This window comes from Leuresthes tenuis, unplaced genomic scaffold (assembly GCF_036924035.1).
Source record: "Leuresthes tenuis unplaced genomic scaffold, fLeuTen1.0.hap1 SCAF_9, whole genome shotgun sequence".
NCBI classification, from domain to species: Eukaryota; Metazoa; Chordata; class Actinopteri; order Atheriniformes; family Atherinopsidae; genus Leuresthes; species Leuresthes tenuis.
Genome location: NW_027325363.1, coordinates 9,625,107 through 9,641,444, shown reverse-complemented (window position 1 = coordinate 9,641,444; position 16,338 = coordinate 9,625,107). Strand labels below are relative to the sequence as shown.

At 41.0% G+C, this 16,338-nt stretch overlaps 3 protein-coding genes across 4 annotated transcripts in view; 2 read left to right on the top strand and 1 right to left on the bottom strand.

Annotated features, from left to right (window-relative positions):
• The window catches only part of nxn (nucleoredoxin), a 57,615-nt gene extending 49,173 nt beyond the window's left edge, over positions 1-8,442 (top strand). Inside the window, exons 6-8 of the mRNA XM_072392222.1 lie at positions 170-349; positions 792-916; positions 7,426-8,442. Of these exons, the coding sequence (XP_072248323.1) occupies positions 170-349; positions 792-916; positions 7,426-7,608 (488 nt within the window). The 3' untranslated portion in view covers positions 7,609-8,442. The remainder of the gene's footprint in view (positions 1-169; positions 350-791; positions 917-7,425) is intronic.
• A 790-nt stretch (positions 8,443-9,232) lies between these two features.
• mrm3a (mitochondrial rRNA methyltransferase 3a) lies at positions 9,233-11,085 on the bottom strand. The gene is made up of 4 exons (XM_072391693.1): positions 10,613-11,085; positions 10,192-10,436; positions 9,958-10,119; positions 9,233-9,879 (listed from the first exon to the last, which is right to left on the bottom strand). The coding sequence occupies exons 1-4, from the start codon at positions 10,996-10,998 to the stop codon at positions 9,317-9,319; spliced, it is 1,356 nt and encodes a 451-aa protein (XP_072247794.1). The 5' UTR covers positions 10,999-11,085; the 3' UTR covers positions 9,233-9,316.
• A 1,271-nt stretch (positions 11,086-12,356) lies between these two features.
• On the top strand, positions 12,357-16,267 carry glod4 (glyoxalase domain containing 4). 2 transcript variants are annotated; one of them, XM_072392220.1, is made up of 9 exons: positions 12,357-12,520; positions 12,712-12,761; positions 12,870-12,990; positions 13,076-13,220; positions 14,623-14,759; positions 14,942-15,028; positions 15,111-15,224; positions 15,299-15,385; positions 15,475-16,267. In XM_072392220.1, the coding sequence occupies exons 1-9, from the start codon at positions 12,431-12,433 to the stop codon at positions 15,538-15,540; spliced, it is 897 nt and encodes a 298-aa protein (XP_072248321.1). In that variant the 5' UTR covers positions 12,357-12,430; the 3' UTR covers positions 15,541-16,267. The 2 variants fall into 2 exon arrangements, with proteins under 2 accessions (XP_072248321.1, XP_072248322.1); XM_072392221.1 differs by lacking the exons at positions 12,712-12,761; positions 12,870-12,990.
• The last annotated feature ends 71 nt before the right edge of the window (positions 16,268-16,338 follow it).

Genomic DNA, 16,338 nt, shown 5'->3' with positions numbered 1-16,338 from the left:
AAGAGATTCCACAAAGAAATAAAATCTCAGAGGGAGAGGGAAACATCTGCGTCATGAAGCAATAATTGGTGGAAATGACCCAAACTAACTTTCACACTCTTACCCATTTCCTCCCCTCCTCTGTTTGTCTTCCTCTGACATTGCCCTCTCTTCATCTTTCTCTCTCCAGGTATTCCCACGCTGATTCTGTTGGACTCAGAGGGTCACATGATCACGCGGCAGGGCCGGGTGGAGGTGCTGAATGACCCAGAGTGCCGGCTCTTCCCCTGGCATCCTCGGCCTGTGCTTGAGCTCAGCGAGTCCAACGCTGTGCAGCTCCACGAGGGGCCCTGCCTCGTCCTGTTTGTGGGTCAGTAGATAGGGATTTATGATGCAGTTTGGCTCCACATGGGGCTCTGACAGAATGAAATGGCATTTATTGTGAGCGGATACTGAATGTCAGACTGTGTGGAAAATGGTTTGTGGGAGTTCCAGAGATGTGTGTAGTATTTATGCATCTGTGTGTTAATGTGGAAGGTCTGAAAATATGTTTTCCAGTAGATTGAAGACATGTTTAGACAAGAATGCAGAGCAGATTTGATGACATAATAAAACTGAGAAAAGATTAGGAGCACACAAAGTGATGACCCTCAAAATGTGAGAGGCCCCTGAAATCTTGAGATCAAATCAAAGTGCAAAACAAGATGGAGACCATCTGTGCAGTGTTCTCTCATCTCTTTTTACTCACCTGTGCACCAGTTGTTTTGGGGTTTTTTTAACATCATTTTGTGTTTCATCCTTCTTTTATTCAGATGCGGAGGAGGAAGGTGAACTGGAGCCCGCCAAGGAGTTGATTCAGCCAATAGCGGAGAAGCTCGTGGCCAAGTACAAAGCCAAGGAGGAGGAGACGCCGCTGCTGTTCTTTGTGGCTGCAGAGGTGAGATAGACTGCTCTGAACATGAAACATCGATAAAGATTTCCGTTGGAATTTTGGAGAATGGTAGTTTGCTGTTGTAATGAGCAAAGATACTTAAAATAATTTCATTTAATTTCTTCTCAATGTTTGTGAACTAGTTTTTAAAGGTTTTAAAATCTGATTGTTTTTCAAAAACAATGTTTAAGACTCATGAGCTGTAAAGAGTTCCTAGGAAGGACAGAAAATTAGATCCACCTGCTCTGGGGCTTTATGCTTTTCATCATTTCATGAATGACCACTGTGTCCTTCACAGTTTTACTTAAATCCAAGACACTCATCTTTTCTCCAGACTTTTATCTATCAGCTCCTGGTCTTTGCTGAGGGGAAAAAAGATTCAGTACTTGAGTCATAAAGTCCCTTATGGTCCCTCCTTGTTTAAAATTTGCAGGCAAAGTATGTACTGGTGAGATTGCTGCTAAATTAGCCAGAACAGCAGATGTGGGTCAATATCTGGATCATTTGTTGTTAAATGTTCCGATTTGTTAAGCACGTAAGTACTGTGTCTGCTGATTGTTGCTGAGCAGGTCGTCAGTTTTTATGGGGTTTTTTTTTTTATTTGAAAACAGCTGCCATTCACACTTAAAATTACACATGTGGTCGAGCAGACACTGAACAGTGGAAACAAAAACCTTATGGTAAAGATCCTGTAGAAATAGCATTATTAGACGCTCTGTTTGAACCTTCAGCATAGACACTCAGTCCTATCCATGACCCACAATTCAACTGCTTGTCTCTGTTATCATGTGTAGACCCAGAGTTTTACAGCCAGCTCTCTCTTCCAAATCATCCTCCCATCTCCTGCTGTATCTCTTATATTTTCCCTTGATGGGATGAACCATGGAGTTTTCAGAACTTATCTTATCTCGTGTTGTTCTGTCGTAACCTTTCCAGAGCTGGTGGTGTTAGCAGCAGGAGCACACATAATTACCAGCTTAGCTACCTCTCTCCTCAGTCTTCCTATTCTCTGCCCGCCAGCATGCCTTCCTCCCAGATCTCTCTCTGCCCAGCCATCTGGGAGAACAGCGCAGGTTTCTTGTATCACGTACTAAAAAAGCAGGCTCAGGTTTCGGCCGTGGGGCTCGCACATGTGCTGTCAGCACCACCCTGACTGCTCCACTCCAATATCAGCCTTGAAATGTCAGTGACACATGAACACGGAGCGAGAAATGCTCAGATTTTCAGAAAGATGAAGGCTGTCATGACAACATTAGTGGTTCATTGTTTTTGTGCCAATATTTATTTGACCTAACACAAAGAAACATTGTTGCAGTGGAGCTTGTTGTAATTCAGGAGCTTCTCGTGTTAGCTGCAGTCTGTGTTTGCTTTGTTTCCCTTGTGCCACACATGCAGAGCCATATATGTTTACATCCATATAGTGCAGGTAGAATTCCCTGGCTGTAGCTTAACTGTCGACGAAATCATGTTTCATTTCCAGATTGGGTTCACAGTTGGATATCACTTCCCATTTTAGGGATTCAGTGGAGCTTCCAGGCACTGAGCCCGGGCTCCTTCACCTTGGCCTGGGTTTGCCCTGGTAGTCGCACACTTCACTGCCAAGCCAGCAGCTGGGTTTTCTGTGTCCATGAGACAGCAGTATGCTGGCAGTTTCTTAGGGAGAGGCTGGGCTGAGACGAATGACACTAGATCTTCTTACCCTACTGTAAAAAAATAAACATTCACCACAGTGTTGTACTGGTTTATAAATTCAAAATATAAGATATTTTCTTTATTTTTACTGTATCTACACAAGTAATTACACAATTATTGGATATGTGATGTGCAATTTTGACAGCCTCTGGTATTTGTGATGTACTTGCCTTACTTCTAGTGCCACCATGAGGTTCACATGAGTGGTAATAAATCAGAGGTTTCAACAACAGTTTGATAGATTGTCATGATATGGTGCACGGTCACGGTACCCAGCCGATGACTTTAATAGACCTTTGCCCAACAATCAACAAAAATTCTACATTTTTAAAAGTTCCAAGCTCTAACTTGAGCTCACATTTGTGCCATTTTAGTATTTTTGTCTTTTGGAATCGATGGAGAAGACAACTGATGGTGTCGGTTTGGGCACCTGCATTCACTAATTTGTATTTTTCATCATTTCTGATGTTTCAGAGAACAAACGGTGATAAAAGAAATAAACACCAGATTACAGTCATGTGAAAAAGTCAGCATATTCATTTCCAGTTCTCAGGTTTTCCATATCAGGGTGCACTAAATAAAATCATCAGGTCATTAACAGATCTTGAAAATATCAGCCTCAGATGAACTGCGACACAAGACATATTACAGCTTTTCATTATTGATTTTAACTAAATTGATTTTAAACCAGAATCGGAGGCATTATGTGGAAAAAGTAAGACCACCCTTATGTGACCTGGGCTCTTTGCAGTCATTGAGTCGACCATGAACTCTTCTGTTTACCAAAGAATTGTAGAGTCACATATGAGGCAGGACAGTGATCCCAAGCACATAAGCAAACCAAAAACACAATGGCCTAAAACATAAAGAATCAGAGTGTTGCATCAGAGTCAGTAAAAGTCCAGACCTCAGCTTGATTGAAATTCTGTGGTGGGACTTAATGTCTGCAAGCTTCAGTGAACCGAAGAGCATTATATGGGTCAAACCACATAATTAACTGATAACATCATACAGAAAACAATTACTTCATTATTGCTGCGAAAGGTGGTTCTACAAGCTACTGAATCATGGGATGAACTTAGTTTTTCAAACATGACTTCTGTTAAGTAAATAATGACACTGTATTATGTCATGTGTTGTTCATTTTAAGGTTGGATTTACTTAATTTTAAGACCTGGTAAGGACTTTTTTTTTTTTTTTTTATTATATCCTGATGTACACTGCTTGGAACTGAAGGATGGTGTACTTTCCTCTTCACATGTCTGTATTTGATATTAGAAATATGGTATTTTCTGCCTTTTGATAATTGCTGTTAGTGGGTGAATTGAATTACCACAAACTTTGTTACAGAGATTAATGTTGCTTTTAAAGATTGAAGTGTTTTTAACCAGCACTGTTATCAGGTTTGAGTTTGAGCTTTCGTACTTCAAATAAAAAACATTAGCAAAACTGATGAGTTCAGGGCTGCATAGTTTGTAAATGTTAGCATGCTAACACTAACTAGCTGCATTGGAAAAAATCTAAATATCAGAGCTGTGATTGTGAGCGTTTCGTTTAATTCTAAAAGGGATCTTGTGTAGCTTGTAAATTTTGCAGCATGTCAGTAGCTGAGCAGTTAGTGCTGATGTCTAGTATTTGCCAGTGATGACCGTTCCTCAAGGCTTGTCCAAGAGATGAACGCAGCCCTAGCTTAGAGACCAACCGGAAGGTTTGTTATTGCTCTTAGCTGAGGCTTTATCAGGTGGTCATCGTCGTGAAATGCCACAGTGCATCAATAATCAGAATAATCCTGACACTGCCCAGCAGGTTCCACACGGTGAACACATGCTGAGCCTTATCACCGCATTGAGTGTGGGCGGCAGCAGTGAGGCCTTTTGTCTTTTTTGTTCTGGGCTGAGCTGCAGAGGGCGGGGGGGCCTCTGGAATGGCGGCAACTCAAGAGAAGCAGTTTACACAAGCAGGAAAGCCACACAAAAGAAGATGCATGACTTCCTATGGAGGTAAGGACTGATGCAGAGATTACATCTTCTCATATCAGTGAGGCAGGAAAGGCCACAGTGAGAGACTGTGGAATTTCTCTCTTTGTGGTTTCTTCACATCGCATGCCCAGAAGATCTATAATCTACGCTTCATGTGGCTGCAAGAGAGCCTGAAAGGGAAGACTTTTATTTGTAGTAAGAGAATAAAGCAGTATTTTACTGGTAACAACGCTGTCCTCTGTGATGGCTTACATCTGTGAGTATTAACTGTTCGGTGCTTGGTGATTTGCAGCGTAATAGAACGGGCTCACCTCAGAGGGAGTTAGCTGCCTTTGAGAAAATACCACACTGCAGATCATCTGTTCCATCTCTTTGCAGTTTTGTGAGGTAGAGGTCACAGACTTCATCCTGGCATACTTATCCTTTTTAGGTAGGGACACTGCCAAGCTTTTCAATGAAAAGTATGAGAGCTGATTGTGTGGTTTGGTCTATTTAGCACGAATAGTTGAGGATTTTTATTTAGCAGAACAACAAAGAGCTGAGAGGACGGGGTGGTTGAGTTTTTAATGTAGCAGGAAATTCATCCAAAGTCGCTCGTCATTGTTTGCACTAAACTCAAAGAGGTGCATAAATCACTAACTGAAAGTGTTGACATCAGAGGGACTGCTTCCATCAAAAGTCTCGCTCTTTATTGCAGTGCCACCCTCTGGCCTTTTCTCATAACTTCTGCATTTGCAGCTTAATCTTTTCCATATGAAGCTGATCTTTAATCTTTGAGAGTCTCCCACTGAGCCGGCAAACAAAGCCAAGGGGAAATCGGGTCATGAGAATGAGAAGAAGTCTTGCACTGTTAGATCCCCAAAATAATTTAACTCTCTTTATGAGTAGGCAACACTTTGATTCACAGGATCTTCCTCAGACAATTCACAGGGATGTCTTCTTTTTTTTTTGCTTATGTACCAGAACATTTATGCTTGGAAATGGGCACTTTTAACATATAATGTTCAAATTATATTACTTTTAGGTGTTTGCACTCAAGTGAACTGTTTGACCTTAGCACATGAAATCCATTAAACTACGAGGAGCTGTAACAAGAAGAATGGATCTCTGTGAGGGCAGGAATGCCAGCTGCAGAAGCTCTCCCAGCTGGAACTGAAACTGAATTTCTTATTCAGTCTCAATAATTAATGGCATTCTCGCGCTTGTTTGAAAGCTGCTACATGCCTGTCTGCCTGTTTGTGATTCATTCATGTTACCTTTGGCTACAGCTGTGAGTCTTGAGTTGTTGAAGGGTGAAGGTGACATCAAGCCTCAGGCCGAACATGGGTGAGGGTCTTTGAAAATAACTGCAGAGGAATAAAACTGGACTCCAGCTAAGCCCAGCAGTAATCTATTTTTAACACCCTCCTTTATGAGTCTGTGTATCATCTAACGGTTTCCTGCATATGTTATTCAAAGGCTATGCGATTAGACTTAATTCTTAACTGGGAAAGCTCTGAGAAAGTGGGGGATCTTGTTGGACCCCCTCCTGGTTCCTTCCCGTCTCTCCACACAGCAGGATGTATGACTAAGCAGAAACTCTCTGGTTTCTCTGGGCAGGCTGCCTGTAGGATGACATCAGACTGATGAGTTTCAACCTCTGTCTTAAGGAGTGTGCATTAGTGAAGATGGTGTCAGGCAGTTGGGGATGTTATGAGGTAATCGCATCGTGGCTTAGATCAAGTACGGGGCGCTGTCCTCATTTTCTGAAATCTGAGCTGATGAGCTGTCTTCAGAGAAACATAATCGACTTAAATTTTTGTCCAAGTAATTAATTAAAATGCAACATGGATAATGAGAGCCAATGTAAAAAAAAAAAAGTGCCCTCTTACTTTGCAGCCACTCACCCCCAATACACATACAGAGCTGCATCACTGGCTGAATTTACCCGTCTTTTTTTTCAAATGTTTACAGGGATTTCCTGGAGATGTTTTTACACCTGAGGGTCAAGCTTGTGCTCATTTTCAAACTTAATTATTTGAACTTCTTTAAAAAGTAAATAGTATCTATACTTCCATGCCTTTTTGACAGATTACATATCAGCAGCCCGTTGAGCCTCAGGGGTTAAACATGGTTCTGTGACGCCTATGTGTTGGGGCTCCAAAAAACTATATGTGTGAGCATTTTGCTGCCACTTTGAGGCGGTCTCAGATAGAAGTAGAACAGTCCGATCTTTGGACTACTTTTGGTTGTGCTGATGTTCTTGTTGGTCCTTTACCTTTGCACTGCTGCGGAAAGATGGACGAAAATCGACAAAAGACGAAAATTATGTTGGACAAAAATTGGCGAGTCCATTGTAACCGTTTGTCTGTCCTTGCTGTTTTGTCCTCTTTGTAATTTAATCGAATGTTGCTGTCCCCTCCTAACTTGACCTAAATTTCAACCAACTGCCATTAAACGTATTCATGGCATAATTTCCGAGGGCTACACGCTCTTAGGTTTTAGGATGATTGCACACAAGTCTGCCTGCATTGATTAAATAGCCAAAACAGGATTTTCTTTTCTAGAAATGAGGGGTATAGGCTATATATTTCACCAGACATTTATTGTATACTGTTGGCTACAATTTAGCATGTCATTTGGTTGCAATCTGCAATTTATACTGCTGGAAGTCAAAACATCGTACACGTTGTACCTTTTAAGTACTTAGAGCTGTTATAACCTAAATAATTGAGAAGTGTTGGGCTGCTGAACACAATAAGATTGGAAATTTAATAAGTAAGTATCTGCTAATCTGTTATACTGCAAGAAGAGGCCACGACTGCAATGTCCCACTTATATATTTTTTTTCCTCTTTCACCACAGGACGACATAAGTGACTCCCTGCGAGACTACACTAACCTCCCAGAGGCAGCACCTCTGCTCACTATCCTGGACATGTCGGCCCGTGCCAAATACGTTCTCGACGTAGAGGAGATCACACCAATCGTAGTGGAGCAGTTTGTCAACGATTTCCTGGCTGAAAAGCTCAAACCAGAGCCCATTTAAAGCGAGAGTCGGAGTAGAAATCGGACATGCTATATGGAACTCGCTCCGTCATCTGAACCTGACCCGTTGCTACACCTCTCACCCTTCCCAGCTTCCCGTGTTCTGACCCACCTCCCCTGCTGACTGTTAGAGAAATGTCTCATTTTTACTGACATTTTAACTTTTTTTTTTTAGACATCTTTCTCTTTCCATGGAGTCCTCTCTTTCTCCTGTGGTGCCTTGCATTGATTATAGTCCATACAGTAATATATATGGAGATTGTTTTTCTTTTTTGTCTGTTTTTTTGGCCTCAAAAGTTTTTACACAATAGTATTTCTGAAGTCTAGACAAAACCAGAGAATTACCCAGTGGACCTACTTATTAAGCTGATTCCTTGCTTTCTGTTTTGTCTGCAAGATCCGTGTTACTTTTGTTTGCTGAATGATGTTAAGAAAGAATAAAATGCATTTTTACAATTGTAATTCACATGAAGTGCAGATGGTCTAAATCTTAGTAGATGTAGCTGTAAGCCTATTTAAATAAAAGAAACCGTATGACTGGTGCACACACAATAAGGAGCACGCTGCTTGCTTGTAACAGACCAATCATTGATGTTTTAAAACCCCTGTGTCTTGTTGTGTGTTCGGATCATCTCTAGCTAGTTGTTAATGGAGGTTCTCATCTCAAAGTCATTATGAGGATTTTCTGTGAAGGTCCCCTTATGACAGAGGCCAGGTTATTATTTTAGAGGCACAAAAATCGTATTTCAAGAAGTGTTGAATGTATAAATCCATATATTCTGTTACTTCAGTCATGGCTTCTCACAACAATTAAAAATTCACTGGCAAGCACAAAGATTTGTTAAGTTTTATCTATAAAGTTAGCAAGACACTCACCACATCCTCCGTCAGATGCATTTAGACTCGAGGGTCAGCGGCTACAGTAGAACTACAATTTGTTAAAGGAGACTGTATGTGAATTGACTAAGTCTCTACATGTGCAAACCCCAGCTTGTATGAAGATTTATAATCTCTCTCTTCATATTATTAAATGTTACTTTGGCAGACTTGCATAGACGGACCGATTGCAGATGAAAATGATGTAGACAAAACATTTCCCTTTAATGAATAGACATGCCTCAAGCCATACTGCATCTATTTAAAGGTCTGGAAAAAGGTGAGATTCCATTATGGGAGAGGTAGAAAGGCAAAGGAATCTAGCATCTAGTTATTTAACAGCCTTTAGTGCAAAATTATGGCTGCCTTCACTTTAAATTTCACTTTAAATGATGCTTATATATGTAGAAAAATGTTTAAAAGTCTCCATTCTCATCCAAATAACTGCCCTAAAGTAACTTTGTGGTTCTTAACTTGTGGTTCAAGTGTTTTTCTAAATTATAGGCAGAAAAACACAGTAGAAGTCTAACTTTTTGCTGAATGATTTCAGCTATTTTAAGCAAAAAACTTCTCCCCAGTTGCATACTTCATTACTTCGCTGCTGGTCTTTGTAGTTGATTCTGCAAAATTGTCATTTATTTGATCAGCTGTGGCTTTTCATTTAATAAAGAATAAAAATTCGATGAAACCAGCAGTCTGATCGGTCCTACAAATATCAGAGACACGAAATGATACGTACACTTTTCAAATCCAAGTTCAAAGTGAGGATTTTACTGCAGAACAGGATGCATATGTTAAACTTATTCCATTCAATCTGATATTTACAGGAAGCATCATAAAAGCTGCCTTTCAACTTCAGACTTCCTCTTCTTCCCAGAAGTCTGCAGTAGTTTTGACAGCTGCTTCCTGGCCTCAAACAAAAGGATACTGGCTGCCATGGCGGAATTCAGACTGTCCACATCGGGAACAACAGGAATGAAGAGCCTGTGACCATCAGTTTTCTTGGCTAACTGGACCGCTTCTAGACTCAGACCATGTGTCTCACCACCTATCACCAGAGCAGTGGGACTCTCAGCCCAACTCTCATGGTACAACTTAGCGTCCACTCTTGGGAGTGAAACTCCCTCATCTTCAGAGTCTGAGTCGTATTCCTCATAACGCATCTTTCTGCGATTAGGCCTTGAGCTGACCCAGCCGTAATCTCCTGCTTTGGAGGGCTTATCCTCGGGTTCTCTCCTCCTGTCAGGGCCACAGCTGCTGTCAGCCACATGGACAGTCACTGTCTTAGGAAGATGATTTTCAATATCATCCCAGTCCAGACTGGGATAGATGGGAAGTCGGAAATGTGCGCCCATTGCTGCACGCAGGACTTTAGGTTCCCAAACATCAACACAACCTGTTTACGAGCAGAGACACAGCATTATCATGAAAGGAGTCCACATGTTCAAGCCCTTATTTGTTGACACAAGCTTACCTTTGCTGAGGACAACATCACGGCAGCCTGCAGCAGCAGCACATCGCAGGATAGTTCCAAGATTACCAGGGTCTCGGATGTTGTCGCATATCAGAGACAACGGCACAGACTGGTCTCTGTTTGAAAAGGTAAGGCGTGATGGGTCTGGGCGAGAAAATATGGCTGCAGAAGAAGAGTTTGAATCAGAAACAACTCAGAATAGCTGTACTTCAAACCAAAATGTATAACCCTTACCGATCACTCCTTGTGGAGCCACGAGGTCAGACCAGAGCTTGATGTCCTCAAACCTGACTTTGACCAGCGTGGCCCTTCTCAGTTTGTCTAAGGGAAGCTCTCGGAGCCGATCCACTGTGCTGAAGAACACTATCTGTGGGTTAACGCCAGCATCCAGAGCATCACAGATCAAACGCCTGCCCTCCAGGAGGATTTTCCCTTGGTGTTCCCTAAACGTCCTGGATCGAGCAACACTCACCAACCTCCTGCAGCACAGCAGTGTGTGGAGAGAGAGACGGGCAGTCTTCATTAGCATGATTATACGCTATCCTTTAAAGACACAAAAATGTCATATCCCTGCACGGGCAAAAGGGAGCTTCTAGACTTGTCAACTGGACAAAATGTCTTTTAAATTTGCGGTAATTACATGATTTTGACTCACGCCAATCTCTTATCTCCAGGAAAAGCCTTCTCGAAGCACAGTCCGTCAACTTGATCCTTTGTAAAAGTAACCTGGGGATGCTTCACAGTCGACTGCACGTCCCTCCTTGTTTTAACTGGGCCACTTTGCTCAGCATGATCTAAAGCAGAGGTGACTTCTGTCTCCCTTTGCTTCTTTACATGTTGTTTTGCTGCTGGTTGGTGGGACTCCGGAGGCGGCTTCGCGACTTTACTTGTCTCGTTTTCGGGAAATAAAACTTGTACGGGTTTCCGTCTCAGTCCGCGGATGTACCGTTTGGACTCCTCAAGACAGCCTCTCCTCTTTGATAAAAACGCATTCCGCTGTATGGAAACAAGACATATTACGCCTCTCATGAGCGCAGCCATTTCGCCTTGTTTCTTCTTCTCTTGTTACTTAGAATGTCGTTTTAACACAAGCTAACCTCGTTACCGCCACCAACTGCCTGCAAGCCAATATTCATCTATTCTATTACTATTCTATTCTATTCTATTACTCATCTATAATCAATGTTTTCTTAAGTAACGTTTTTTATCGACTTCCTTGTAATGCATTTGCACAAAAGGTGGGCAGGCAAAGCAAGGCAAATGTAGTCATATAGCATTGACAAGTCAGTTCAAAGTGCTTTACAAGGGACATTAAATGAAGTACAAATCACATTCCCCAAAATGTTGGGATGTTGTGTGAAATGTAAGTCTCACAAACTTTAGGACTGTAAGTCCTTTGCAACTTTCACCTTTCCTTTCCTCTGCATCTGTCCATGCATCCCTCCATAATTTCACCTGTTGCTTTTTGTCATTTTTGCACACTGAGTAAAAAACAGTTGGTTATGTGCATCTGGAAACCCATACATGATCTGAATGATCCATTAGAGTGTGCTGTTCGCCTAGTGCTTGCTTCCGTTTCAGTGGGTTTGTTCTTTTTCAGTGGAGTGCATGTAGTTTGTGTTGCCCACAACTTCCGCAAGAGTTCACAATAAATGAATGACCTAAAAAGATCTGCACACGATAACTGCACAAACTATTTTTGTTCTACTTTTGATGTCTACAGGGAATGTGCTCCATATTCCTTGCGTTTATTTGCCTGTTAGGAAGGATCTTTCCACGAACTCGAGGTGTCACCAAAAGTCACTCTTCATTTGCAAAGATCCTTAATATTTGTTATTTCTTACAAAAGACAGTAGCATAATATTTTTTGGGGAGGAAGTTGCTAAGTTCAGTAGACAAAACAAACAAACAAAAACTAATTTTGCACAACTGTTGTTTTCTGTGTCTTTTGGATAGTTTTGTGTATCTTTCTATCTTGTCTATCTCTCTGTGGCTTTCAGCATGCTTAAACACTTAAAAGCCTATTCAATTATGCAATTTAAAAAAAAAGCATAGTTTGCAGAGAAACAATCAATGCATTGAAAAGCACATTTTTCATTCGGACAAGCATCCAGCTGGCCGTTAATCAGGGTCAAGAAAAAGAGACAGTGGAACATTCAAGCAATATGAGGAGGAGCGACAGGTATTATTGGGGGTCTATAAAGGGCAGGGTAATTAAAAGTTAGAGTTAAAGGTCTCTTGTATGATGGAAACACAACAGAACGTAGCAAACGGATATTTACGTTTTAAAGACAGCAAACTGGGGCATGATAAGGGCGTGTAGTTGTAGTGCGCATGAAAGGCCAGAAGGCGGCGGTAATGCGAGTCAGAGGATGCTAATTTACATAAAACGCAGAAGAAGAAGATGCAAGAAACGTCGATCAAGGACGCTTAATCGCTCTCTGCACGGAGTTCTTCGCATCTGACAACAAACATGTCTTTAAGACGAGCTTTGCATTTTGTTTTCAAAGTTGGTGACCGAGCCAAAACATCCACTTTTTACCGAGATGTTCTGGGCATGAAGGTACTTTGAGCTGCATTTGGGCGTCAAGAAGATTGTGACATCAATGGATTATTAGCCTAACTTTTGATGATTATGACAGCTTCAGTGTTGCACAACCTGAGATGTTTCATCAGTTTCCTCAGTTGTTACATATTTGATATTAGCATGCGCTGACAAATACTCTGCCATCGTTCTCTTATTGTTAATTTCAGGTTTTACGACACGAAGAGTTTGAGGAAGGCTGCAAAGCTACTTGCAATGGGTAGATGATGATAAGAGTCTCACTATATCTGAACTTTGTACTCAGTATATAACACAGAGCTGCCGGTATACCAATACTAACCCAGCTTTTTGTGTTTTAACCCTTCAGCCCATATGATGGGAAATGGAGCAAGACAATGGTTGGCTATGGTCCAGAGGATGATCATTTTGTTGCTGAACTGACATACAATTATGGGGTGGGGGAGTATCAACTTGGCAATGACTTCGTGGTGAGTGAAAGTTTGATATACACAGGCCCTTATGTGGATGTAAAGTAGCAGTAAATGGGGCATTGTATCTGTGTATTCTGGTTAGGGTCTCACCCTGCAGTCAAGTCAAGCTGTAAGCAATGCAAAACGACTTGGATGGCCTCTAACTGAGGTAGGGGAAGCTCTATATCTGGCCCAGGCTCCAGGAGGATATCCTTTCTACCTTGTGGACAAAGAGCAGCCTCCTCATGGTAAATGCTACAGACCTCAAAATCTCCCTTTTACTGCATGAGAATGAGTCTGTCCAGTTTGTCGAGCACTCACTTATTGTTATAACCTATGTTTTAACCAGGAAAGGTCTAATTGAGGCCAAAGAGTGCAAGAGTGTCCTGGCCAAGACAGCAGCAACAGCACAGTTTCAACACACTTATATCATACAGACATTTGAGAAAAGCATAAGAATCATACAATGTTTACATTAAAAAAGTTAAGCAAGATAAATATCACAAGACAAAAAATTTAGGTAAGGTAAAAATGATCATTTTAAAGTTTCTGCCTCTAAGTCATGTCAGGCTGTATTGAATTTATTTAGAGTGAGATTTGTTTCTCTAATTTCAAATGATTTTAAAGTTGATTCCAATGCAACAGGAGCAGTCTATTTTAATTCCCTGTTTCCCAGTCCATTACGGGCTCGGGAAGGAGACAGCAGGGAAAAATCCTGAGTATGAAGATAGTAACTTCCCAAGCTTATTTGAAAGATGTAGGTCTGTAAACAAAGATGAAGCAGACCAAGAATAGTCTTGTTTTTAAGACCAGACCAATTATTGAGTTTATCTGTAGACAACGTAGCCCAACCAACACAAGCATACGACAAGCAGAGGTGACTTTGAGATTCAGATTCAGTTATAACCTGAAAGATCTGTAATGGACTGTATCTAATGCATGTAAACTCTGTGACTAAGCACACATGTAAACAGTGTCACCATGATCCAGCACAGATTTTAAGGAAGCTGTTATAAGCCTCTTTTTGGCCTTGACTGAAAGACACTACATGATTTTTGAATAAAAACCTAGTTCAGACTTAAGTCTTTGTGGTAGTAAGAATATAATCATCTATTATAATTTCAAGGTAGTCTTAAGGAGATACAGAATCTATATCAGAGATCTCAAAGAAATGGTGATAGATAGAACATTCAAACATATTCAGTGGGGGCACACAATGAGTTTAGCGCATTGTTGGCATTCAGAACAAAGTCTTAAGTTACACAAATAGTTTTGAATTGTATTAAACACAAGCTGTAGCTGACTGACAACCTGATCAAGTGGAAGTACAGTGCCATATATCATGATATTATCTGGTATTATAAAAGTGAAAATTTGGACTAGAAACCTTTTGATCAAGACCATTTATATATAGAATGACTAGGCAAGGTCTCAGGATCGACCTTTGGGGAACACCATTGGTTACATCAAGCAAGCCTCCAAAAAGCTGTGCAATGACCTCTTGCTTTATGCATACAACATTTTATATTTTATATAAGCAGCTGCCACATATAAATACAGGTAGCTTAAGTTGTTAGCTCTGAGCAGAAGCATTCAGCTCCGATTTCAGTTTTTCGGACCTACCTGTAAGCTTCAATAATTTCTCCTCAGACCCTGTCCAGAAGGTTTGCCTTGGAGTGTCGAACCTCCAAAAATCGACTCACTATTGGGCTACCCTCTTGGGAATGACAGTGATGGACAAAAATGAGGAAAAGAAGACTGTGCTTTTAGGATTTGCAGACTCTCAAGTGAGTTAAAGAAACTAAAACTATATCCGCTTTTTGGAAAATGCTATAAACAGATCAAGAAGAATTTAAAGCACTTGCTTTGTTAAGGTTTGATTTGTGCGTCGTGTTTCCTGCTGATGAGTAAATAATGTATTTTTGTGTGCATGTGTACAAATGTATAATTTTTTTCTCTCTTTGTTTAGTGTAAAGTAGAGCTTCAGGATATCGGTGGGACAGTTGTCCATGGCACGGCGTTTGGGAGAATTGCATTTTCATGTCCACGAGAGCAAGTAAAGTCTCAGTGAATTGTTTATTTTGAAGAAGTATCATTTGCATCATAAATGTAATGTTGATATGATTTACATTTCGTAGCTGTCGAACCTTGAGGCCTTGATGAAAAAGGAAAATCAGAAAATTCTTACTCCATTAGTCAGCCTGGACACTCCTGGGAAAGCCACAGTAGAGGTGGTTATTCTAGCGGACCCGGTAAGTGTGTCAGTGAAATAATGGGATAATGATGTGAAATAAACCCAGCTGAAAGTGTCAAATGTTTGTTTCAGGACGGCCATGAGATTTGTTTTGTGGGTGATGAGGCATTCAGGCAGCTATCCACTGTGGACCCCAAAGGAAGTGAATTGCTCGATAAGGTTGGCATCTGCCCTCCTACTCTATGCTAAATAACATGTGCTGGTTATTCACTGTACCTGTGCGCTTTATGCTCTTAACTTGTTTTCAGGCTATGGCTGAAGATAAAAGTGACGAGTGGTTTGCAAAGCACAAGAAGCAGAAGGCTGCTGCCTGAGAGAAAGAGGCTTGCCTGGAAAACGGTCCTCTGTACATGTTTCACCACTTCAGATGATGTTGAGATGCTGAACAGGACAGTTAGAACTTAAATGGAAACGCTCACCCTGAAGTGCTACAGTGCACCATTTCCTCAATTTGATGGATGTTTTCACAACAAATTATATTACTATAAAAAAGGCAGACTGGTTTACAGAAAACCTATTTAACTCTCCCAATTGCTTCTGGATAAGTTAGTACTACTAATACTCAGTGTGTAACACTACCTGGCTTCAGTTTCTCTATCGACTAATATTTAGTGTGCTAAAAGCAACTTTATTTTGGGAAAAGTTAAGGTTAATAAAAGCTTAATAGAAAAAAATAATTGATGAACATTTCAACACAGGACCACAATAGGAAATTATCATCCAGAATCTTTCTAACAGTGTGTACTTTAGTGGTGCAGTTTCTACGATATTGCAAATGACCAAAATCTGATTCCGTGCAGTTTTAAGGCACCTGAGGCCGGCTGTGGATTTCCACCTTTAGAAATGTATTCTATCCATTTTTAGTGAAAATCTTCAGTGAAAATGGGCAGAATTTTGTGTGAGAGGAGGCGGTGTTGGCACGAATAATGATCACTGTCATGACGTGGCACTCGTTTCCTCATGTGGCTGAATTGCAAAAAAAAAAGTGTGCTTTTTGTGAAAGTCGTGTCAAATATCTGGTGAAGTAAAAAAAAAATTCCCTTCCAACCAAACATCGTGTGTATTGTCTTATTTGTTTGATGTGTGACTGAACGCGAAGTGTACAGCCGAAC

Bases quoted from the DNA above. Each gene is read 5' to 3' on its own strand.
- mrm3a (XM_072391693.1), bottom strand. From the start codon at position 10,998: ATGGCTGCGCTCATGAGAGGCGTAATATGTCTTGTTTCCATACAGCGG. The intron at 10,437-10,612 runs GTGAGTCAAAAT...GCTGTGCTGCAG, and splicing joins CCTGGAGATAAGAGATTGGC to GAGGTTGGTGAGTGTTGCTC. The intron at 10,120-10,191 runs GTAAGGGTTATA...CTTCTTCTGCAG, and splicing joins GGCTCCACAAGGAGTGATCG to CCATATTTTCTCGCCCAGAC.
- glod4 (XM_072392220.1), top strand. From the start codon at position 12,431: ATGTCTTTAAGACGAGCTTTGCATTTTGTTTTCAAAGTTGGTGACCGA. The intron at 15,225-15,298 runs GTAAGTGTGTCA...TGTTTGTTTCAG, and splicing joins TGGTTATTCTAGCGGACCCG to GACGGCCATGAGATTTGTTT. The intron at 15,386-15,474 runs GTTGGCATCTGC...ACTTGTTTTCAG, and splicing joins GAAGTGAATTGCTCGATAAG to GCTATGGCTGAAGATAAAAG.